Source organism: Anopheles stephensi, chromosome 2 (genome assembly GCF_013141755.1).
Source record: "Anopheles stephensi strain Indian chromosome 2, UCI_ANSTEP_V1.0, whole genome shotgun sequence".
Classification (NCBI taxonomy): domain Eukaryota; kingdom Metazoa; phylum Arthropoda; class Insecta; order Diptera; family Culicidae; genus Anopheles; species Anopheles stephensi.
Genome location: NC_050202.1, coordinates 79,803,909 through 79,829,562, shown reverse-complemented (window position 1 = coordinate 79,829,562; position 25,654 = coordinate 79,803,909). Strand labels below are relative to the sequence as shown.

Genomic DNA, 25,654 nt, shown 5'->3' with positions numbered 1-25,654 from the left:
TTCGCACCGTTACAGGCTGCGGTCGTGAGAGCATTCAGCCAACGTTGGAGCAACGCATCGCGGGCGGTGTCACCTCGGACCCGAACCAGTGGCCCAGTTTAGCGTTAGCCTTCAGTAATAATGCTGCCATCAAGTGTACAGTCAGCATAGGTAAGACCCTTTCTATGCGTCCCCAAGTCCACAGTCGCTAACAGGTCGTTCCACAGTTTCTCCCCGATGGGCGCTGGCCAGCTACACCTGCATCATGGGCAAGACAGAGTTCGTCAACAACGGTAACTTGGGTGATATGAGCTGGAAACTCTTCGCCGGAAGCGCTCAGTTTAATGCCTCGCTAGAAGACGTCTCGCTTCGCAGTGCGGACGCTTCGTACCAGATAGTGGACGTGAAGCGTGTTGTGCCGTATCCGCAGGTAAGATGACCCTCACTGCCGCCCTTCTTTACAGCCGCTCTCTTATCTCTTATCTCCTCCCCATCGTCCACCCACAGTCGAAGTACAAACAGTTCATGTACACCGGTGATGTCGCCCTGCTGGAACTGGCCACACCGCTCAAGCTGAAGGAAGCGGTGGGCAGCGTTTGTCTGACGGAAGGGGCCCACATCGATTCGGAGCAGTTCTGCCTAACCGCCGGCTGGGGTTCGGATCTCGAGAATACGGCCACGACGGAACAGTACCTAAAGTATCTGCCCGTACCGACGGTACCGACGGAGCGTTGCAACTCTTCGGTGCACTACAATGGTTCCCTCCCGGAGAACGCCATCTGTGCCGGGTATCTAAACAGCAACAAAACAACATGCTACGTATGTATTCCGCAGTCTGTCACAACTACCAACAAACGTTACGCTTACGTTTCCGCTCTTTGTCCCGTGCTTACAGAATGATGAGGGTGCGCCACTGATGTGCTACCTGGACGGTTCGGGCCAGTGGCAGCTGGAAGGCATCCTTAGCTACCACGGCAACTGTGGCAAACGACCGCACCCGGCCATCTACAATTCGATTACCTCAAACATTTCCACCTGGATTCGGAACACCGTTGGAAATGATCTTATGTTCGAAAGGGTTACCGCCTCGGGGACGGTTGATGCAGGGGTAGCGTCAACCACTACCGACACCACCATTGCTGCCGGCAATGCTTCCTCAACGGCCTTCTCCGCAACTACCACGGCGGCGACAGCAACGGCCAGACCGAGCGAGGACGGAACCATCGCCGGTAGCAGCACAGCAACGGCATCCGTCTCCATCGAACGGTAATCCGGACCGGCGGGTTACTGCTGCTACCATCCTGCTCCGTTCTCATCAGTAGCAGTAGTAGCTATAGCAACCGTACTAGTAGCAGCAGCAGCAGTAGTAATAGTAATTGACGGACTCTTCTGAGCACGTGTTGTACATAATATCTACCAGTTAAATAGTGCGGGAGGGAAAAACAAGCTTATGAATGTGAGGAATGTCGGGCGAAGGAAGGGGGGAACTGATAGAGGGAACTGTTAAAAACTTACGCGCAGAACATGCAGGAAACGCCTAGTCACAAAAGTCGAATATTTTGTGCCAATATTATTTGAAGAACCGTTCTGCATAACCGTTGCACATCAGCCGAGCGGAAAGAAGGAAAACCCACAAAACCCGAAGAAAAACATGGGGGAAATTTGTACAGTGAATACATGCTTCCTAAGGCAATGCGAGCAACCGAACGTTCTACCGTATGCGGAAAGGATGGTTCAAATGTTTCAGCCATCCTTTAACAAGCCCCCCACCAACAATTTGCATACGATTCCAAGTGGTTCGAAATCGAAAGCCACCAAACGCGTATAGAGATGATAAAGGAGGATGCTTATAATATGTTTTCTATGTGTGTTTTTGTGGTTGTGCACTTGTACAAGCAAAAGGGATAGAGAGTCGTACGCGTGCAGGTGGTTGTATTTCCATACCACTTGCAAGAAGCAATATTCGCAATTCGTGTTCTTTTTCGTGAGCAATTTTTAAATCGTTTGTACAGGAACAGGCAACGGACACGCGCACCGGCCACAGGGCGGCGGGGAGTGAATGTTAAACGGAACGGACTGTATTCGGCTACTCTTGGGGTAACGGAAGAGTCTTGTGCAGTTTGTATGTAAAAGCAATAAACAATTTATATCTAGATACGAATGATCTCACGTGTATGCTACTTTCTTCCTTTTTTTATTTGGTCCGCGCTCACGTCATGTAGAAAAGGTTCGTTTTTCAACAGTGCTGGTTCACTGGCTCATCTCTAACAGGTTCGCCTTCATTGAAATTGGATGGTTTGCAAGATGCGCGAGCAATGTCCGAGCCATTTCTGGACTCTCTGTACTCTAAAATTGGGATCTAGGGGGGATTGGGAACTCTGACAACCTCTCGACATACATCACACATCGCAGCTCATCCTCAAGCCGGCGGATCTCATCAGCATACTGTGCCTGCGCTGAGCATGTCTTCACGGTTCTTTCTTTTACACACCCATTAAGCACATTCAAAACAACGGAGCGTACAATTTTAGATAACCTTTCTCACAAATGTATTTTTTGTTTTTGTTTTGTGTGGACAAAAAGGAAAAATACAAAGTTTTACTTCACTTTACTACTCTATCCTCCACAGTGTTTGCTAGGAGGGGGGGGAGGACTGGTTTCCCCATATTGGTGGCTTTTTGTGTGTTTGTGTTTATTTGTTTAGATTAACCGCACCGGAGGCACCCGTTGCTGTGTAGGTGCCCGAACTGTTGCCTCTAGACGCTAATATGTTCAGGATCAATCCTATGCTCTCCTCCTACGGCACCAAAGCACATATCCGGGTGTCTTACTTTTCTCTCTCGCGCGGCCACTTCCTTTCCTCGGGAAGGTTTACTGTTACCTTGCAAGGTGTGAGTTAACTCTCACTCACTCTTGTGTCTCTCTTTACACAGTACTGCTGGCTGTTGGCTCGGGAGGAGTGGTGCACTCACGGCAGCACTTTTTTTTCCCCGCCCAGCAGCCCAGGACGACGATATCAACACAGAAGCAAAAACAAAATTCCATTTCTAAAACAAACACTTCAGTTCCCCCCTATTGTATATTATTGTGGTATTAAAATAAACACATCGGTTCTCAATTGCTGTTGCTTCCCTGCCCCACCCTGCTCCCCCCCCCCCCCCCTATCCCTGTGCCTCCCTATACTCCCTCCCTCATGTTTGCTTTACATTTAACTACTAAAGAAAATTTAACTCAACCTCTATCTAGCACTTTGCTAACACATAAAATTATACTAGTCCGTAAGATGATAGGTTAATTGAAATAAGTTCGATTACGATTACGCCGTCGGGTGGACACCACGACGCTGCCCTACTATGCTGCTGCTGCTGCTGATGTGTGTGTGTGTGTGTCTATTGTTTTGCATCGAAATCGGAAAGGGAAGCGAAAACCAGTATACATTCCTGTTCAGGAGGGATGTTTTAACGTGTGCTTCGTGTAGCTCGTGGGTTTGGTAAATTACAGTAACAAACATTTACAGTTGTATCGTACGGGTCCGTAAGCAGAGACGCTACGCTAGAGTTCATTACAAAAAAAAACAACAAATCGTTAAACCAAAAACAACACCGTCGTGGTTTCTCGTGTGTGCATTGGCAATGGAACGGAGTGGCTTCGTACAATGAAGAAAGCGTATTACATTGTTGTTCACTAACGATGTGTGTGTGTGTATGTGTGTGTCACATTATTTCCCCGACAACAACAAAAAAACCTGGACCCACATATCGCGCGCGGCTAAAAACACACACACACACACACACACACCCATCCTAATTGTCCACCACGTGGGAGAGGGATTTTCCTTAAGTGCTACTACTACTACCACTACCACTGCCGTCTTCTCGTGAGGTTTGAATCTTAGTAGAAGGTGTTTTGTTGTACATTCTTTGCATGGGCTCTGCTATTTTGTTAAAAAAAAAGCATTGATTTCAATGACACTGATACTTTCTCACTCGCATGTTCTCCCTCCATCCCCCACTGTTGTCTACCAATTAGGGGGGCACGTTTTTAGTTTACAAAAATTTAAACACAACTTAACAAATCCAGCTCACACAGTACAAGAATGAATGAATGAATGAGTTCGCGTTAAATCATAATTGCTTGCCTCCTTTACCTTGCCATTTGTTTTACTCCGGTCGCACTGTTTTGTGTTTCGTGTCTGTGGTTGTGTCCCTCCCCAGGATCATTGATTCGCGGTCTCTACTATACTCTACACGCTACACACACACACACACACACACACGTTAACGTTATGTTGTTCTGCGAATGTTTGCCGGGATGCGCCGTGTGATCGTATCACACCCCCTCCTTCCCTCGCTCTCGCCCTCTTCCCCCCCCCCTCCCCCCGTGACCTCATATGAGCTTACGTGCTAGTATATTTAAAATATTCGACTGAGCCTACACCCACCAGTCGTTTACATCGGATTCTTTTGCTTAACTTTTGTCCCTGCCAAAACCCTATACTCTCTCTCTCTCTCTCTCGATCTCTCTCTCTCTCTCTCTCGGTGCAACACGATGAATCCCTTTGGTGGAAAATTCTTCGAAGCGAGAGGTTTGCCCCTTTTGTTACTTTTTTTTTTTGCTCAAAAATGCTAGTATCTGCTTCCTTTACCCCTACCTTCCTTCACCTATCCTCACCTCACTCACACAGTTTTGCTGCATTTTCTATTCTCGTTCGTTTTAGAACGAGAAAGAGAAAGTGTGGAGAAAACCTTTGTCTTCATGCTGTGGTCATCTTTATCCGTCTACTAGAGATTGTTCCGTGATTTTGTATGTGTGTGTGAGTGTGTGAGTGTTTTTTTCTCTCTCTCTCAACAGCATCGGAACAATGTTTTATTTGAAATAATTTACAAGCCTTACGCACTATATGTACAATCATGGTACCACGAATAAAAATTACTACTATGCAAATATAAGTATGAAAAATCATAAAAAGTCTTTTCCCCTTGCATTTTTTTTTTGTTTGCAACACATGCACCTACCCGCCCCCCTCCGCTCCCCGCCATCCCCCTCCTCTCCCATATACGCACCGCGTACAGTGGGTGGGAGGAATTCGAAAGTCTTGTATAGCTCATTCCAATTCGAATCAGATGAATTGCTTCTTGCCACTCTACTATGCCACCGTGAGGCGGAGAGCAATTGTAACCTGTAACTGAGCGGCCACCAAAACACGTTGCTGCTAAAGCTACCCCCCTGGCCGCACACTCAGTTCTAGTAATATCGAAGCAACGATTGCCACGGCTCAATAACACACACACACACACACGGCACAGCAAAACAAGATCCTTATCCGGATCAACGAGCGGCACTTGTGGGGGGGAAGGTGGGGGGCGCACCCCCTTACACATCTAATATTACACAACGGCTCAGTTCTTGTTGAGGAAAGCCCAGAATGCAGAACTAAAGAAAAGAAAACCACGAAACAATTAATTCAACAAAAGAAAATACTTATAAAATGAAATAACGGTGTCCTCTTGGAAGCAAACACTCCACACACAAAAAAAAAAAAAATATATATACAGCAAAACAAACTTGTTAACAATATTGAGTAACAAAACACACCAACCGCCCGCCCGCCAGCGTATGTGCTCTGTGCTACGGCGACCGGGCGGAGGATACGCTAGTAACACCCCGGGGGGGGGGGGGGTCCTCTCCGGGGTTGGCATGTGTGTTTGCACTTTTTTACAACCTATTTTGCGAAAAAAAAAACAACAAAAGAGCTTTCAAGGGCATCATTTGTGTGTGTGCCTTTTTAAAAGTGCCGTGAGCAACCATGCACACCCCTCCTAATAGATAAGAGGGTTGTGTTGTGGGGTTTTGTGTGTGTGAGTGTATGTGTGTGGGGCGGGGGCGGGGGACTGCTTTTAGATACAATAATGCTAATCAAAAACGAAAATCTGTTTTGCCTTAAAATTACTATCCTTATGTTTGCGCACTACTTAAAAAAACGTAATTTACCACCGCCTGTTTGCTTGTTTGTGCCAATTTCGTTACACGCGCTGCTCCATTCGACTGCCTCGCCGTTCTGCTACTGGCTGGCTGTGCTTTGCTTTTGCTCTTCTACGTTGTTGTCACTTTGAATAATGATATTTGTTGTAGCAGTAGTGAAGCGCGTTCCCGCAGCACCACACACACCGCAGCATCGGTGAAAGCGTATTGTGTTTTGTGAAATTAGACCATCATGATGATGATGTTGCACCGATGCACAGCGTTGACGATGGGCGTATCTCATCATCAGCGGCGCACGGCGAGTGGATGATCGAAGTGCCGCCGGTTGTGTCCTGCTGCAACCTACAGCTTCCGCCAGCAGCTTCATGAGTTGAAATCGAACAAATCGAAAACGCCTTCAGATTCGTTCAGCGACAGCGTGTAGTCGGCGGTCGGTTCCAGCGGTAGGAATATGTCCAGATCTAGGGAGGGGGCGATACAAACATCGACATTAATACAATGCAGCAAATGTATGTAAAATGTATGTAGTTATATGTTGTTGTTTGCTTCTTAAAAACTGTAGTAAGCTAATGTTTTAATTTGATGTGTGGTGACTTTCAGCAAGATTTAAATTCCTGCCACACATTCGAACGTATATCACTATGAAATCGATGTTAATGTTTGTTTAACACACATATGCCACACTTTCCCAACAACACAACCATGAACATACACGACGCAATGGCGGTAGATTGGCAGTTTCAGCAAAGCACAGTATCAAACACCAGAGCTGAATCTCATGGTGCTACATGAACGATATGGGCTTGTGATACTGCAGAACCACGAGACTTCAGCGCCGGTATTGATGAGATGATGGTGTAAAACATTGCCACACGGAGCTAAAGATTCGACGAACAGAAGCACACACTCAGAACAACCACACCTCAGAACGAGCACACGAGCAACGGACGATTACCCCACCGATAGAGAAAACACCTCCCAAACGTCGTCCGTTACATTTTCGTTATCGCCCACCTAATCTCGATGAACTCATATACAATACATACCAAATATCGCATGCCCACCACACACACACACACACAGCCACACGCTTCGTTGATTGTGCAAGCCGTCCAGCAAGAACTCAGACTGTGATGTGATGCTAAAAAACGGACGGCTACTTCCACACAGATCACAGTGCCAAGTTCTTGCTAGATGCAGCTCACCGCTCATCTTTTCTCCACGTCCCGGCTAAATCCCGCAACAACAACAAAAAAAACAAAATGGCGTTCCACCCTCGACCGAACCACACTCTAACGCCCCGAACCCCCACAACGAGTAGCGCAGAAACTCACCGTCGAAATCGGAAAATCCGTAGCGGTGGTGCATATTCTCCGGCGAAGACTTGGCGCTGGGCGGCTTTAGCGCCGACATGGCGAAATCGTACTGGAACAAGTTGGGGCTCAGTTTCGTATCGGACAGGGATGCGTTCTTGTTGGTGATCTCCTCCGGCGTCACTTTGCCACCGTTGATGTGGTTGTTGTTGTTGTTGTTGTTGAGATGGCTCAACACCCCACCGGATAGCATGGATGAGGAGGACGCCGTCGCCGAGGACGTTGCCATCCCTCCCACACCACCACCACCACCACCACCACCACCGCCTCCTCCTCCATGGTGGTGCGGATGATCGTCACCGTCGATCGCACCGTCACCCCATACGAACACGCCGCTGTCCGCGGATATTGCGGATTGCGGCAGTATATCGCTACCTCTACTATTACTACTATCAGGCACATGTTCGGATTTAACTCTCACGCCCGCCTTCGACGTTACCGTCGCGGGCCCGATCATCGTCGTCGTTGTCTGACTAGCATCGTAATGCAACTCGGATTGTTCTACTCCCACCGCTGGGGATGGGAAGTCACAACCATGGCAGTAGCCGCTACCATTGGCTGCACCGGACGCGCCACTCGTCGTGGCCAGCATGTTGCACAGGGGCGATTCATACCGCTCCGGGTGCACTACCACCTTCTGCGGTACGCTCGTACCGGACAGGTTAAACAGTGACGCCACCGCCGTCTGTATGCTGTTGTCCCGACCGGTTACACTGCTTCCCGAAGGGTCGCCGTTGCTCGGAGTTCCTTCCTCTGCCAGTGCACGGTTGAGATTGCGCTGCGCTGCGTATGGGGACGGTCTCGCTAACGCTTCTGCACGGACAAGAAACCCATTAGCATTGTGTCGTTTATGGGTGGGACAGCCGTCCAAGCATACTTACTCCTTGGGCTAGACGTTCTATCCATCCGCTGGAAAGGCGATAGTACAGGTTCGAAGTTTTCCAGCAGTGGATCGCCGGCAATCACTGCCGGACTATCGACTACAGCCGGATCCTCCGTTGGACAGATAAACACATCTATTTCTCCTTTCTCCGACTTTAACACTATTTCCCGTTGCATCTTTTCGTTCATCCACTGCAAAAGAGAGAGAAAAAAAAGACAAAATCCGTCATTATCCACTCATGCCCTCATACCAACATCGACATCGTGCCCGCCAGGCCGTTGGTTACCCACCTCCAGCTTAGCCTCCGGTGGCGCCTTAATAACAACGATCGTCTGCTCGCGGAACATCTCCATCGAGCTCAGATCCTGACAGGTAAAGTAGCCGTGCTTCGTGTGCGCCATCTCGTCGTTCGTGGCCGACCGCAGCTCGACGATCATCTCCTCCAGCATGTTTTCCTTCTGTTGCAGTCGGTACCGTTCGCGCTGTATTCGCGTGTTGCGGTCGATATTGCACACGGTATTGCCACACTTCCACTGAATGTTGTTTTTCGATTTCTTCTCCAGCATACCGATGCCCTCGAGCACGTTGGTGATGTCGTAGATGCGCCGCTTCTGCACCTTCAGCTTCGTCGAGGCAATGTTCAGATCGACCACCCCGTCCGGCGATTCGTTCAGCAGATCGATGAACTTTTTCGTCAGCAGCCCAAGCGACGTGTCGTACCTATACGTTGGTGTGCGTTGTTGTTTTACAATTAAGTTAAAATTTAGAGAGAGATCCAGGTTAGTAGACTAATTCACACGAGATTCACAGAAGAGCATCTGCCGGCCCACAGAGTGATTCGCACCTAGTTCGTTCCGAGTAGCGCTTCTTCGATGAAGAGGACGATATCGACGAGGTTGGCGTGGAGCAGGTGGAGTTCGGTGTCTTCACATTGCTGCTCTTGGCAATTTTGGCCGGTGTGGGAGATATGCTCGACGACTGTGACGATCGCTTAATGGCCTGCATTCAACGAGCAAATTATAGGTTAGATTCGCAAACACCTTGGTTGAGCAGTGCAATCTTTTTTTAAAAAAACTTTATCCCAAAAAATAATCCTTCAAAGTGATGATCGCTTACCCTGAAGAAATTGGTGATCGGTGGATCGGCCGCATTCTGCTTGCTGCTGCTGTTACTGTACTGGTGTTGATGAGCCTGATCGTGCTGCTGATGCTGTTTTCCCCCGCCGCGTGTAGCTGTCGCGGAGGACGATGGCATGCCAGTTGAAGTGGGCGTACTGTGATGATGGCTGCTCCTCCCGTTGGAGTGATTGTTTCTACTGCTAACATTACTGCTAATGTGTTGATGGCCACGCTGCTGCTGCTGCTGCTGCTGTTGCTGCTCGGACGCAGCATGATGCTTGGAGGTTTGCTGTGCCGCCTGAGTGCCGGACATTGGCGGCACGGTCGGAAACGAAACCACCCCACAGCCGTACCCGTGATCCAGCAGGTGCGAGCTGACCTGCAGGTCGGGTTTCACCTCCTCATAGTCATCGTTCGACACGTCACTACTGTTGCTGACTACCGACGCTTTCCGCGCGTAAACTGTACTAGCTCTACGCTCCACACCGGACACACCACTAACCGCTTTGCCGCCCGGCTGATATTCTGCCTTTATGCTCTGTCTACCACCACCACCCCCGACCTTTGCATGGGTTTGCTTTGCGTACATCTTGGACACGGTGGCGCGCACTAGTGTTCTCGCCGGATATTTGGCTGTTTTTCTTCACACGCGACACGTACGTCTCCGCCAATGTCATACATAGACACACACAGTCCAGTGGTACACCATGCCCCTACAGCGCAAATGGATGAGCGCGCGCGCGCCCGCCCCTTACTCTGTGTGCGTTGGAAATGGTAATTTCTTCAAGATGAAGATCCGCGTCTACTGCAGGACCTTTTCTACTTTCCTTACCCTGCGCGCAACGTCGATGGCAACACGGCTGTTTGCACTATTATCGGTTTCACTACACCATACTTGAAAAACTGGATGGCGGGTATTGGGTCGGCGGCGGGAGGGCGTTCGGTTTCTGGTGTTGTGCGAGATATTGTTCACCTTTGCGGAGCTGGTAAAAAGCACTCTGTCCCTCCGGCATTCAGTCAGCTCTGTGTGCATAAACTAAAGGCATTCTGTGGCTATTACTACACAAACCGTGCTTGTACGATCGAACATCTGTGTAGGGTGAGGAAAATAGAAATAAACGCATTAGTTAACAGTAGCGAAACATGTCTAGCTATATGGGCGACTCCGAACAAGACACCGGGTCTCGGAACGTAAGAGAACCTTGCGCGATCGCCCAACGAAATGCAACTGCGCACTTAATGCTGGGGGGGGGGGGTGGTTCTGGTGCTCGGTGCGCCCGTCCGCATCCTAATTCACTCAATTCTGCGTGGCGTCTCTCTGGTTTTTGCTTCGAATCTCTCTGGACCTACTATGACTGCAACCTGCATGACGACCATGAAAGCACGCTCTGTAGCTTAACTTCTCATCAGTCCTCAACGAATAAAAAAAAAAAGAAAAACATAGCAACAATGTTCTCCCTGGCCTTTTTTTGCCGCTCAAAAATAAAACTGTCGTGTTTTGCTGACGAAAGCGCGAAAACAGCTCGTGACCTATATAAAGCCAAGAAAAATGGCAATATTCCTAACCCATCCGCAACAACTTACAGTTTGGACATTCGAACTGGGGGAAATTGTGGTGGGCAATGTTGCTTCCCTTTATGCGTATCAATCCGGAAGCTGTTTTTTGTTGCAAAGTGTTGCCCATAAAAGGAAAAACAAATTCTTTGAACTGATACACATACATACAGAAACACCACTAACAGGGAGTGGTGTGTGCTCATGGGTCCACTTAAATTGCCCAACATAAAACAACACCTTGCTGTAATGGTCTGATTCAGCGAAAGTTTTACATATCCGGAAGTGTAACGGGTAAGTAAGGTTAACAGTTCAACGTGTACCTAACTCGGCGGTGCAAACCGAAGTACCCTCCCTCTTGAAGACACCTTGACCACGGGAATACGGGGAACAGGTATTGCTTTATCGAACCTTACATGTATTTTCAATTGTTCTAGAATTTCCCTGCTCCACAAAATGTCGGCCACACAGCGAAAGGATGTGCGTTGAGCAACACTGCTCCCCGTTGTGCACCGTGAGATAACGTACACACACACACACACACGATACACAGGTGAAATTTTCCCCCCATCAGCTCAGCAGGGATGAGACGGAGTTAGAACTCTGCTGGAAAAGCCGGTTAAAAGAAAGCTCCTACTACCGGAGGTCCGACGTTTGGCTGGTATCTGTGTCCGGCCCGGTCGTGCTTGTGGGGTGTGTTGCACAAACGGAGAACCCACTTTGACACACAATACTCCGGCGTTGTGTGTGAAAAACATTCACACACAGTAAGTGTAGTCGAACCACGCAAACAACACCACCACCAGCAACCAGGCGAAACGTCAAGTACGACAGTCGGCACATCAGCGAGTTGTAGTCCGCCCCACCGTGACACTACTATGCTGCGTCGAGTGCGCTTTTGCGGTGTTGTTTTACAAGGGTGCATGTTGGTGTTGGTGTGTAAAAAGGTTCTTGCCGATCATCATGGCACGCGCGCGCTTTTTCCAACCGCTCGAAGCGTCGCTTCGCTTCTCTCAATTTTCTCATCTCATAGGGCGCTATGCTGCCTGCTGACCGACACTTGGAGCGGACGCTCCACCATGACGACGGCGGACGCAGCGAGCGCGCAACCCAGTCAGCGCGAGCTCCAAAACCGGCAACCGGGTGGCAGCATACTCCAGCCATGTATGTTTACACAGAGCCAGTCTAACAGCCCAGTCAAAGGGATGCTCACTCTCACTCTCTCTCTCTCTATACGGGTCACGCACATACAATTTCGCTCTCATCCTTATTTTCCTTCTTCCGTGAGCATACTCCCGGTTTATGCTCGGTATGCTCTACACACTGCGGCTGTTGTACTCTCGGCCGTGTATTGTCTCGTTCAATGTGTTGGGGGGGGGGGCGCACAATTCTCGCGCCCCTTTTGCAACGTCAAACAAACGTCAAGTTCAGGATGACGTTTCGTGAAAGCTTCGATAAACCCCATCATCATCAGTATCATCATTATTGCGCGTACGCGGTCATCCTTTCACTATCACTCGCGCCGCCGATTCGTTGCCATTACTGTGTGGGTTTCGTTCGGGAAGAAATGGCATTTGGTGAACGATAGTTGATTGCTGCCTGCCCACTACTGTCGGCAGTACGTTATCGTGCATGCAGGAGGACGAGCAGAAACCATCTGACGGGTACAGTACAGGGGGGTACAATCCTGGAAGCTGAAGTTCAATGACAAATGTAAGCTGTGCACATACACCTACCTACACCTTAACACTGTCGCACAAACCACGGTCTAAATATAAATCTCCTTGACAAAGAAAACGGCATGGAAACAGCTGAATGGTCGCTTGCCAGCATATACGGCATGCGCGAACATTCGGCAGCCGCAATTTTCTCCACGCAGCGAAACACTTCGCGTTGCTTCTCGCTGCTCTTCCTGCTGTTGGATAAAGTTTGACATTCCACGATCGGGATATGCCCGGAACGCCGCTGCCAGGGTGGAAACGCAACGCAAAATGGATGGTGTTGTCTGCATCGCAAATGGGACCGTCTGTTGTAAAAAAGGATGCAGGCAGACGACACCACCACGGGCTGCACACACATCTCACTCAACACGGGAATGCACATGGCGCGCATGCATGTCGTCGTTGATGTGTTCCACATCCTCCCGCTCCTCACACGGCGGGGCACATGCACATATAGTCGGTTTATGGTATGAAAAAGCTGTCCAGGACAAATTATATGCTGGTTGGCGAAGCGCGGCGGAACCAGACTGGGGCACGCACAAAAAATCATCTTATGATTGACAGTGATGCATGTGTGTGTGTTCCTCTTGTTACGCAGCTGGGGGTCTTCGCCCTTGCTGGAGATTTCGGTCGCCAGTGTCATAATGGCCTACTATGTACGATTTTTCGCACATCCCCCAGCAAGGCTCTCATCAGTATCATAAGCCTCCCGCTTCCCGAAAAAAAAAAATGCGGAAAAGACAGTGACCTCTCTGACGACCACACATGTGAGACGCAGGTCCGTGTGTAAAATGCATCACAAGGAACAGATTTGTTGCTATCTGCAACCAGAGTCTGCCACTGCGCTGGGAAATCTTTGTCCAGCATCACGTCAATCCGAGGTGAAAATCTACTAACGAGGCTGGAACTCGCCATTAAAAGATGGGACAGTGAAAATCAGACGCACCCTTCTCTGGTTCAAGTTTTCTTATACATGTATTTTGCTGGCAAATTTGTCTTTTCGCTCTCGATTTGTGTTCCTCACGTTTCAGCCGTGAGTCATAGCAGCTGAATCGAAATGTGTTGGATAACACACACCCGTCAACATAAATAGAAGCTGAGATGGAAGTGCTGTAGGATTGTACAAAATAGTATTTGCTTGCCGGCTTCTCTTTATTGTTCTATGTTGCCACATGGTGGAGAGTTTTAGTTTAAAGCTTTAGTTTAAAGGTTTCCTGATTCTTTCGGCCGGAGTTTCGTTTCCCCCTGGTCCATTCTTGAGGTCCATTGATTTGGTCCTTGTCCCTCTGATAACGTAAAACTGATGTATTTATTTAAACTTGCAAAGCCTTTTGAGCCTTTAACAAACAAGTAAATCACAGAGCTTTTCAAACAACAACTTACTAACGTAACTTTTCTTAAAAAAGTTAATATTAATACGCTGCTACTTGCTTCCAACATGGCGCATAGTAATTGAGCAATAATGTGGCCCACCGCCGACAGGTCAATCGAAACAACATATGATTTTTCGGCTTTTGCTTGCTATCTTTACGTTTCTCCTTCACTAAAATCACACACACACACACAAACTCGTCTTTCTAATCATTAATTCGTACAAGCATCCGGTGTGGAGGAGCAGCGCGCTAATGGGCAATTCATCGCATACATCTCGCACCCTAACGTAAACCATACCACACGCACACATACGTGCGCAGGCAAACGGCCACCGGATGTAAATGTTAAAATGAATGATGTTTGGAAAGCAGGTTTCAAAACAATTTCATCTCCTGACCAAAACCTCGGCCGCTTCCCTCACGGGTCATAACTATCTTTGTTTGATCACGGCGAGGAGTCATTCCTTTCGAAGGGCCGAGAACTTTGGCGGTACTCCTTTGGGTAGGGAAAAAAACGAAGAAACAGCTCCCCACCACCACTCCTGCTGACAGAGAATCCTGTGTGGACGTACATAAGCACACACAGTCAGCAGCATCATACATAACGCCAGGCTCACCCTCCCCCCCCCCCTCCCCCACACATCGCGAAAAGGGAGGAAAACGAGAGTACAAATACGTCTAACGCCCATCTCATCAGCATCGATAACGGCGCGATTTCAATGGCGCTGACGCACCACCAACACCCAACACAGCTCCCCACTGGAGTGTGCGTGTGTGTGTGTGTGGTTATGCTTCGCAACAAACACGAAAAAGATCACGCGAAGGAAGCATACCAAATCCTACCTACGAAAGTCAGCACTGCCAGCCCCAAAAGCAAGCCGCACAAAAGCTCTTTGGTTTCGGTATTTTTTGGAGCATCGGCTTGGCCTTCCGAAGATAGACCGACATCACACGCATAACCACAAACACACAGCATAGCGCCAAAATTTTCAGAGGGAGTCCACCCAAAAATGCTTCAACAAATGGAGCCGCGAAACAAGAGAGAGAGAGAGAGAGAGAAAAACCGAGAGATTTGCCGCCTATTAAATCCCCCCAGAGGGCCCTGCCTGGGTTTGCATGTACCGCGGGATAAAATATGCGATCAATTCCAAACCACCTCCGAACGAAAGTTGGTCACCATGTGTGAGTGTGTATGTGTGTGTACTACACGGTGGGGAGAAGGATGGGGTCCTGGTGAAAAAAGCACCCAACAACAACAAAAAAAACCTCGACACACTAATGCTCCAAAAGATCTTTGCCCTCCCGAAGAGCATGATGATGGGGTATTGTGTCGGTGGTGGTCACCACCATCAACACCAAACACAAACACACACACATAGAGACAGCACAAACGGGATCATTGAACATGAAGAACAATAAGAATGCTACTAATGATGAAACGTAGCGGCCGACAGCGGAGCATAATAAAATTCGACCATCGATGAGGCAACACAGGGCAACGCGAACCCACAACTGCCCACACTCATATGCACGCACCCCGAGAAGGAGCACTGGTACGGGGCAGGGACGTAAGGTTCTGGAGAGAGCGGGAGAAAACGAAAAACAGGAAGAAGCTCGCTGCGTCGCCAGCTGCGAACGAGGGAACGGGACTCGCAGGAACAGGGCAAAAGCAATAAGGAAACATAGAATGAAAAAAAAAAATACGGACACCGAGAGCGAGCGATAGATCGAGTGAACGAGCGAGAGAAAAAGGCAGGCCCGTTTTCATCACAGAACGCCAAAAAGGATCGTGTGTCCCAAACGCGAGATTCCTGCTGGACGCGAAGCGGGACGAGAACATGGCCAGCAACAACATCAACAACAACGCTGACCATAAGAGTAAAAAAGTCCGAACGCCCGGGTCCGGGTCAGCATTAAATGGCAGTATGGGGGCGCGATTGAAGAAGCAGGATCGCCGAGAAGTCGAATAATGTAGTGCCGGGAGCCGGGAAAGAAACAGCACGGTGGCAATCCACTCTTTTCTGGGTGATTAGATGGGATGAGATTGAGAAAATTCACCAGCCGCTGTACCATCGCGGCTGCTGCTGCTGCTGCTGCTGCTAAAACCCCGATTCCCCGGATCAATTGTTGGAAAGAAAACAAATTTTAACCTCTTTTTCTTGTGCGCACACAGCACAACAAAATGGCCACCAGTTTCCATATCCTGGTACGGGTAGGTAGCTGGGTACATATATTGGACCGGCAGTAATACCTATTCGGCCGCCTTATATTATGAAGGATGTTGGTAAAACATATGGAGCAGGCATTTTTCCGAGGGCAATAATTTGGTAGGATTTGGATAACGAATTTTATTAGTTAGCCTGCTGCTTGTGGGTTTCTTCAATCATTGACCCTAAGTACGTCAGGTCGTAATTTGGAAGATGACTCGTCGTCTCTAATCGAGGATTAAAGCTTATTTGGATTGTGTTAGAACACAAATTCTTTTTAGTGGAGCTTTAAATCTGTTCCTGTCGCTTCTCGACTAGAGCCATCAGTAAAAATTGACCCTTGTGGCAATAAACTGATACAACAAGCAGTATATTATATACCCGCCACCCTTGTACAGAGGGCACGCAAGTTGACGGAAGCATTTGGTTCGGCGCCAAGGAACGCCATTCAACCATACTTCCGGCCTGCTAACTGGTGCTTCGAGCGTTAGCAAACTATGAGGGGACTGGCGGGAACGAATTGGGGAGGACTGCGGGGAGGGAATGAGCGGAGGGAAAGAGATTTAAAGTTCTCCACAATGTTGGCTTTAAATGCCTTCGCGCGTCGCGTCTCGTTGATCATAAACGTGACGAAATAATGCCTCCGCTCTCTCGCAGTTCCTCGCAGATCGTTTACTGCGTACTACACACACGCACCGTACACAACACACAACGTGCGATGATGAGATGGGGGGATTGCGCGCATACCACGGGCCGAGACCACCACAAGCAAGAAGCATCGCGCAAATTCCCTCCACCACGGCGACTCTGTAGGTAGGTAGTGGTGCAGCAGCAGTCACCGTCGATGTTTTCACAAAAAAAGGTGATGGAAAAACTAACTTCAGTGCTTCGAGTGCACTTCACACACACTCAACGTGAGGTGAGATTATTCTTTGCCCAGTTTGATGCTTAACCAACACACACTTTGGCTGCTACCCTCCGTAGATTCCGCCCAAAGCTCGCCCTGGTCCAGCGCCAGAGTTCGAGACGCAGAATGGAGCATGTGTGGGGACTGCAATGAAAAATAATATCACTGTAACTAAATCTGTTTTTTCCAGCCCCAGAAGGTGAACACAACCATCATCACACCACCATCATTCTATTGGGAATGCCATTTTTGACAGGTATGCCACGAAAGGGTCCAGAGCAAGCAAAATTGTGTGTCCCCCTGGCACGCAAAAAAAAACCTTTTTTCTCTTCGATAGCAGCTTTCGCTTTCCGGCCATGTCACAAGAAAAGGGATAACGATGCGGTGCGGCCGTCACCGTTCAATTCCAACCCAAAATCATGGCGACCGGCTAAGGCTTGGTTGGTTGCGGTGTGTGCGGTGACTTATGCCAATTTCGCCCCTTTTATGTTGCCCAAATTAATCCGCGAATGTATTGGCCTTGTGCATGTGTCTGTGTGTGTTTTTTTGCTCCCTTTTGCTACAGTACCTTCGTTCTTCGCACCACCCGACACATGATCCGAAACCTTCCAAACGCCGTAGGATTATTAGTTAAGCTATCCCAGCGACTAGGCAAGCAATGCACCCGCCGTTTTATGGCAGAACGGGGCTGCTGCGTGCTACACACACATTTTGGGCAAATTAAACAAATACCATTCCGAAATGCTTTCCTGCTTCTAATTCGCAGAAGGGTAGCAGGAATGGGTTGTGTATCTCGCCCGTTGTAGTAGCTACACTGCTTCCAAAAACACCACACACAGATAAGCGCACAGGCACACCGCAGCAATCGATGCCATCCCCACACGGATAGTGTGTGCGCGCGTGTGTGTGCGTTAAGACTGCATTCTGATGCACTCGGTGCGTGTTCCGGAGAGACGGTTCACGTCAGCTCCTGCAGGAACGCACTACGTGTACATGTGCCCGGGACCAGGAGGGTTGTTTATTATGGAAATGTGGAACGGAATTTTGTGCGTCTACTTGCAAAGGCACCATATCCGTCGTCACGATGGGAACAACCGTGTCTTGAACGGACCCTGCGAAGTACGCGCAGCTCTTTCCAGAATCGGGGAAAAAGAGGGAGATTGTTCCCTTGCGTTCGCACGGCCATCCTGGCCAACAGCAGTCTTGATTTACCCTTCGGTAGAACGCCGGCCGGCTCAAGACTCCCTTTTGGGTAGTGCGCGATCCTTCAATTAAGGGTGTGTTTGTGTGCGCGTTTGCATCGATTTCAATCGTCCGTTCTTCCTCTTCCTAGGGCGATTGGGCGAGTTTTCGCTTGAAGAAGGGAAAAAGAAAGGCATGTAAATGTATGTATGTGCAATGCAACAGTGATTTGTACACGGTCACCGAACCGCACAACTAATCATCATCTTTCCCTGCACCGCGCACACCGCTTCTCGCTTACTCACGTGTGTATTTTCCCAGTGTGTGCAATTTATACACGCACACATCACCTTTCTCGATGACCTCTTCCCAGAAGTAGCAGTTTTGTGCTGGCTCAGCTACATCTGAACACCGAGGCATGCGGATGGGATGAGAGGTATTTTGCATTACTGTTCAATGGTGCATATGCATGTACTGAATGCTGATGGCCGGAAGTTGTGTTATCAATTATCACACACCACCAATCAAACCAATCGCCGAATGCAGAGAGCGAGAAGGAGGGAGGCTAATTATCCACCTTTCGGAACAATACGGTTGCCAGCCGTATTTTTCTCCGTGCGTAAATTTCACGTCCAACAAACACCCTATTGCGCTGATTTGCTAGAGACGAACGCAACAGCAGCTGTCACTTTTTATATTCATGGGGAATGACATTTCGGGCTGTTCGATTGCTGCGATTGTCAGCAGCAGCAACGGCAACCAACGCATCTCTCTGTGGGTGCGTCTCTCAGGAACATTTTCTCTTATTTTTGGTTTTTGCATGCAGTACACACAACACTGCCCCGGCCAACCTGGGAACCGGTGAATGAATCCGGGGGTAATCGAGGTGATCGAGTTTTTATACGCCACAATTACACCCCCGCAGAAACACACGCGGCGTTGCCTTACACAGTGAGACAGGTCACTACACACAGCAGCAGAACGCGATTATTCGTCTCCGCAGAACAAAATCAGCACCAACTAAATCGGTGTACACCACACTACCCCCGACTCGGTTTATAGAAGGCACACGGCCACAGAGGAATCACACGCACGCACTCACATACACAATCACACGCGGCTAAGCACATTCGTTCGTACACCGGAAACAGTTACTCCCAGAGTTTACTTGCCGTTCTACGGTCCCGTGGTGCCGTTCCTGGCGATGACCATGATGTTTCAGACATGATCGCTATAAAGCGCGGCCACAAATTCTTCCTTCGAAAAAAAACCGAAACCTTCTATAGCACCCCACAAGCCACTGCTGTTCCTTACGAACGCGAACCACACGCACACAACAATTCCATGCTTTTTCACGCTGTCAAAATTGTGCTGCACCGTTCGTCTGCTGCTACTCCTGGTCCAAGCGAGCGAACCGCAGCAGCAGCAGCAGCAAGTATTATGCGTACACCGAGACAGAATCACCTACCCGACAAAACCTCCCTCCTGCTGATTTGCTTCCCGGGTTAGTTATCGGTGCACCGTTTTCACGACATTCCCGGTTGTGACACAATGGGGAAAACAATAGTTTTTCCTCGCGTTGGGTCGCGGGTTTGGGATCGATTCCCTGTATTTCCCGGGGTTCTACTCTATGCAAGAGAGACCTCTACCTATCGAACGCGGCAAGAACACTGTTGGAGAATGTGTGTGGCTGGTATAGGAGCGGTGTGTCTGACACGACATCGACGTCGATTCACCACCGTTTTGCCTTGGCCTTCGTCGATTATTCTGCGCTGTATGGGGGGGAAAAAAAAGCACACAAGATGCAGAACGACCTACACACGCACACAAGCTTAAGATGATCCCTTTCCCTCTCTGTCTCTCTCTCGCTGCGTTTCTTCTTCTAATGCCGTTTTCTTCCGAGCTGACTGTCGTTTTCTTTGCTGATGTCGCACGCACCAATATGCCCCTTCGGAGACCATCAGGCAACCTTTTTTAATCACCCTTTGCCTGACTACATCATGCACTGGTTAAGAATGGCCATTGCTGCCATTACCTTGGGGTTAGAGGAAAATGCCTACTGCTACTACTGCTGATGGGTGCTACTGACTGACATCGCTGGTCTTGCTGATATGCTGCTGGTAAAACAGCCCGCTCGATACGGTCTTGTTCTCGCGCGCGCACGCTCTCCCTCTCTTTCTGTTGCTTCTCTCGGCAAAAAGATCGAGATTCGTTGTGTGTGCGTTCTGCTGGCCCACAGAGACACAGCCCTGTATGTGTGTGCGCGCGCGCTTTTACGAAACCGAAAGCGGGCTCAGCCAATCGATTAACGCAAAATTCATGGCATTCCTTCAAAAGCCGTTCGTCGTTTCGTCGACTATTCGGCGGCCTGTCAGCAAACTGTCTACAGGAGTGTCGGTAATAGGTGAATTGGTGAGGTTGAATGGCTTTTAATCGCCTGACCATTTCAAGCAACTGCAGCAGCAGCACGCTAACGCAACGTACAGTCGACGAGTGACGGTTTCCGTTTGAATTTTGCCTCTTTGCACAACCAACCAGGGCGCAGTTGACGAGCCTCTATTTCCGAACAGAAACAACAGACAATAGGAGCTGCAACGCGAACGCTTCACTTCTCCCTCGGAAGGAAATTAAGGTGACTTTTACCTGTGCGCGTTTCCTTCCCGAGGAGTTTTCCCCTATGTGTGTTTTTTTTTTTATTATACAATTTCTCTCTTCGTCCTGTTTCGCTGCAGCACCGCACGTAACAACCATCAGCCGCAATGCAAAACCATGCACACGGCACCCTTCTGCCATGTGTGTACCGAAAAGGGGAATAAGACGCCAGCGAGTTACGCATTGTTGCATTGCATACACATCTGGGAAGGTAAAAGGTACAATCCGGAAGAGAAAACGAAGGAACCCCCGTGGAAGGAATTGATGGCAGCAAAAGGACTTTCCCGTCCGTGCAGGAAGGTGAGACATACAGCGGCAACATGCAGCAGATGTGCTGTTATCCTGCCGTTTTGCTGTCCCACTCGCTTCGTTTCTGACCCTTCCTATGGGAGATACACCAAACCCACGTGGTTTATTAAAAATGGAGCACACTGAACGGAACGCTGCAACTGCATCCCGAAGAATTACTGTGCTTCCTTTTGTTCCGGGCTGTTTGTGCTCGTCGCCGTGTTTTTGGCGATTTATCTCCAGTCTGTGCACGTAAATTACCCAACTGGTGACCTTGTACCACCTCATCTCACCAAAGCTTTTCGTTAGCAAAATGTCACCAATTAGAACCATTTGTGCCGAAAATGGTGATGGTCAATAACGGCAGATGCAATGATATATACCATTTATCATTAGCTATGATGCTCTACTTCTCTACTGCTACTTACTCATCAGGAAACGTTCAGTTTCTAGATCTGCAACGAAAAATATAAGGAATATAAAATCGAAGAATTAATATAAATAACCAGCAAGATCGACCAGTACCGGTCAAAATACCTTAAAAATTGTTATTTTTAAAATGTTGATGTCGGCTTTAGTATCTGACATAATTACGTCTCAATTGAAAACAACCTTTGAGAAAAAGCACCTTTACAACGATTCCCAAACAGCTAACGGTCAACTTGTTCAAATTCGAACCGTTTGTTTACACTGACAGTCAAGCATTGAAGCTCCCTCTGGGGAGATTCGATGATCGATTGTGTACAATGTTGATGTTTCGTGCTCGACGGCTACGCGCGCTTCTCGCCAACTGTCAAAATCACCGAAGCAAGAAACGCGCTTCCACGCACACAGACGCAATCCTCTCTCATTTGCTCTAGCTCTCTCTCTCTCCCGCTGTCGATGCGCTGCTGATGTGTTTGTGCAAACGCTCAAACGCCAGCCGAACCGAACTGTCAAACGGCGACAAGCGCTTGTACGCATACGGCCAAACAACATATGGCAATGACAACAAAAGCAACGACCGCTGCTTGCCTGCTCCCATTCTCTGGCTCTCGCTTCCTTCTTACCCCCTCGCCCGTTATCCATACACACACACACAGTCTGCGTTTAAAGGTTTCGCTTTACGTGTATTTCCGCGGATAGGAGCGTAGCATTCTCTTCTGCGTAACGTAAGCAAACGGAGCGTTGAAGCAGGACAGCGTGCAGGACACGATCCTCGATCGTTCTTCCGTGCACGTCCTGCCTTGGCCGTCTCCTTCCATGAATCGATCTCGTCATCTGTTTCCATTCAAAACTCGATCACACAAACTCAGGGCTTCGCTCTCTTTCTCTCTCTCTCGTGCGCGCGCTCGTCCATGGTTAAAAAACAACAACGGTATCCTACGATTACGGGAGTACCGGGATGGAATTTGTATGTTAGCATACATACATACACGCGCATGGTGGTGCTCCGCTTATGCTTTTACCACCACCAGTGTTTCTCCCCCTCCCCTTCACTTCCACGGCCACATTTTCCCCCATCGCCCCCGCGAACAATTATTCAAGAGGGCGGCGTTCTAGCAATAATCGACTACGCATCAGTTCCGACCGAAAGGTACTGTGGCGATTTGGAGCATTGGCTAAAAATACCGACTGATTCAGCATTACCCCCCCCCCCCCATTTTTGCAGGGACAATATCAATCCACCAAAGCAACCATATCGATGTTTTTTCGATTTTCGATCTCATGCATGCGAGCATGATAACCGGTGGATTCCACCACGGGAGTCACGCAGTTAAGCTTTTTGCCCGGAAAGTTTCCCAAATATGACTTTTCCTTGCATTTTCTTTTTCTTTGCAACGACAAAAAGCTCCCGCGAAAACTGAAGACGATTGTTGGAAAATGAAAACGCAGCCACTTGTATGGTAATGTGCGTGTCCCGAAAATAGGCTGGGCATCATTTCAGCACCGGGAGTTTTATACGATCTACACGCACACACGCACGCATCGGAGGACGACCAACAGAGCGGTGGTGGTATGAAAAATCCTCAACCCTGGCCTACTTGTGTACGGGAGGGTTGTTAAAAAGCTTCCTTTTAAGAATTTTCTCTCGCGCTATTGCTCCCTCTGTCCGGTCCCCGTTGCCGTTGAGATCCTGGCGTTAAGTTAAAGTGACGCACTCGTCGTTCACACCGCGCTCGTCTTGCCTCCCCTCCCTACTTCTTTCATTTCTCTTTCACTCACGCTCTCTTTTTCTAGCTGATGCTGTTGCAGCAGCACCAGTAACCCGGCGGGGTCAGCAAGGATGAAGATTTTAAATGAAAACGATCCAACATGGCAAGCAACAGTCGGGGCGCGCTAAGGATCCTCTCGCTATGTCCCCTGAACGCGGCTGCTTGCCTGCTTACGCACACGAGCGCGCGCGAGAGAGGCCCCTTGCTGCGATCCCATCATTTAGCACCACCTTTTCAGCATTCCCTTTCGTGGTGTGTGCTGTGTCTGCGTTCTTCTTGCTGTTGTAGCACCGTTTACGATCCGCGAAACCCAGAAGGCAGAAGGGAGACGGAGAAGCGTGAGGGAATGAGGCCCTTTTTTCACATAGAAGGAAGAACCAACCCTCCCTCCCTGCCCTCTCTCTGCACGGTTGCACCACCGACAACGACGACGACGGCGGCGGCGGCGACGTGTTTCGCGTACGGTGCGTGTGTGTTTGTGCTAAGGGGTCTTGTGATGTGGTGTAGAAAACTTATTACAAATCGACCCTCGCTAACCGTCGACTTCTTCGTCCTCTTTTTTTTCATCACCAGTAGAAGCCGTTCTTTTTCACATGGTCGCCTCTTGCCTCTCCCTCCCCTCGGCCCGATCGGTTTCCGCACACTAACCTAGAAGGCAAACGTACGTCACGGAACGCATTCCTGTGCCGAACGGACAAGGAAAACAGTGCCCCACAAGCCCCATCCGGCTACTATCGCCTCTATCACTAGTAGCTGCACACTCACTCTCTCTAAGCAACGATTGCTTTTCGTGATGCAGCAGTGTCAAAATTGTAAAATGCAAAACCGTGAACAGACAGCAGCAGCAGCAGCAACAGCAGCCGCACAAACTCTGCTGTCATAAAGCTCTGCTTGCTGTGTCAAATAACAAGAGGGAAGGAAAAAGATCACGATATGCCACATAGAAGTTTATCAGCATTAAAAATGTTGCCCCCGGGGCAGTAGTCACACACCCCATCTACAATCGGAGTGCCCGTTTTTCTCTCCGTTTTCCACCATTTTCACCACTGCCCTGGCGAAAGAGTGGCCTCCTCTTTGCCGGGCGGCGTTTTTCGGCTGCAAGGAAAAACAGAAGAAAACCTCGCTTTGCCGGAATCGAAGATGAAAATGACACATCCCGCTCGCATCGGGTGTCAGTGCCGCCATGAGGGCCAAGGGCGGAAACTTTTTCCTACATCAAAAAACCTAGTTGGACCTGTGCGCCGCCCCATCACAGACGAACAAGGCAAGACGACGAGGAGTGGGAGGGAAAGGAGGAGGAGGAGGAGGAGGAGGAGGAGGAGGAGAAAAGAACTTTTCATTAGAATATGCGTACCGAACTTTTTCTTGTCCCGGCTTGTTCCCTCGCAGCCTCACACACAAACACACATGCACACACACAAACGGTCCTATTTCTATTGGCACTTCCGTTTCCGCGTCACGGGGAGTGAAAAGGTTCAAAAAAGGTTTGTGGTTCTTTGCTGCTGGCTGACAATTTTCCTACTACGCCGCATATACGACGACGCACAACTCGCACAACTCGCTCACTGCTAGCGCGGTCAGACGTTTTCTTGACAGCAGCAACCGAGCACCACCGCCAGCGGGAAGTCTGACTTTGCACTACTTGTATTCTTCTATCATCATCATCATCATCACCGTCATCATCGCGGGCAGCAGCATCAACATTGGCAGCTCGTTTGGGGGCGCCATTATCATATGGTGGTGGCAACTCCAATCGGATCCCAACTTACCTTGCGGTCCCTTCACGGCATCGGTATCCCACCCACGGGTGCTGGGTGTTCGAAGTCAGGCATGCAGCGAGCAAACGTTCGCATTCACTTTGCACAATTACTGCACGATTTCTGGTGCGTAAACAGACGAGGACCCGCTTACAACGCGACTGTGTTTGCGCTGTTTGCTGTCGGGCTATGACACTACACCGAACGAAACAGATCCGTCAACCTCTCGCATCGAGCGACCCGTTCCGGCGTTTGTGCGACGCAGCAATGTTTGAACGTCACTTTTATTGTAGATCAAATGCACAGGATTGCATCAAATTCGGAACCACCAACAATTCACGGGTGTTTCGGGTTTTTCTTGGCGGCCCTGGCAGGCGGATTTGTCGCTGAACGTCGGTGATGATTAAAATTTAACGATCAGGAATACCTATTCAGCACGGTACGACCATCACTAGAGTGTTGCAAACAATCAACTGTTGATGA

At 49.1% G+C, this 25,654-nt stretch overlaps 2 protein-coding genes and 1 long non-coding RNA gene across 10 annotated transcripts in view; 2 read left to right on the top strand and 1 right to left on the bottom strand.

Moving 5' to 3' along the window:
• Positions 1–2,143, top strand: part of LOC118505465 — a 36,882-nt gene extending 34,739 nt beyond the window's left edge. For all 5 annotated transcript variants that reach the window (XM_036041274.1, XM_036041270.1, XM_036041271.1 and 2 more), the window contains 4 exons: positions 16–150; positions 207–409; positions 487–798; positions 875–2,143. In XM_036041274.1, coding sequence (XP_035897167.1) covers positions 16–150; positions 207–409; positions 487–798; positions 875–1,249 — 1,025 coding nt within the window. In that variant the 3' untranslated portion in view covers positions 1,250–2,143. The remainder of the gene's footprint in view (positions 1–15; positions 151–206; positions 410–486; positions 799–874) is intronic.
• Positions 2,144–4,142: 1,999 nt separating this feature from the next.
• Positions 4,143–25,540, bottom strand: LOC118505466 (transcription factor E2f1). Of its 4 annotated transcripts, none has more exons than XM_036041275.1 (8): positions 25,184–25,540; positions 21,648–21,674; positions 9,334–10,425; positions 9,062–9,216; positions 8,508–8,937; positions 8,216–8,408; positions 7,296–8,147; positions 4,583–6,422 (listed from the first exon to the last, which is right to left on the bottom strand). In XM_036041275.1, the coding sequence occupies exons 3-8, from the start codon at positions 9,922–9,924 to the stop codon at positions 6,325–6,327; spliced, it is 2,319 nt and encodes a 772-aa protein (XP_035897168.1). In that variant the 5' UTR covers positions 9,925–10,425; positions 21,648–21,674; positions 25,184–25,540; the 3' UTR covers positions 4,583–6,324. The 4 variants fall into 4 exon arrangements, with proteins under 4 accessions (XP_035897170.1, XP_035897171.1, XP_035897168.1 ...); XM_036041276.1 differs by lacking the exon at positions 25,184–25,540 and adding an exon at positions 24,769–24,956; XM_036041277.1 differs by lacking the exons at positions 21,648–21,674; positions 25,184–25,540 and adding an exon at positions 19,748–19,922 and having other exon boundaries at positions 4,143–6,422.
• On the top strand, positions 20,311–21,764 carry LOC118505474. Its single transcript, XR_004905426.1, has 3 exons — positions 20,311–20,691; positions 20,818–20,911; positions 21,012–21,764. It is a non-coding gene; the product is annotated as an uncharacterized LOC118505474 (long non-coding RNA).
• Positions 25,541–25,654: the final 114 nt, after the last annotated feature.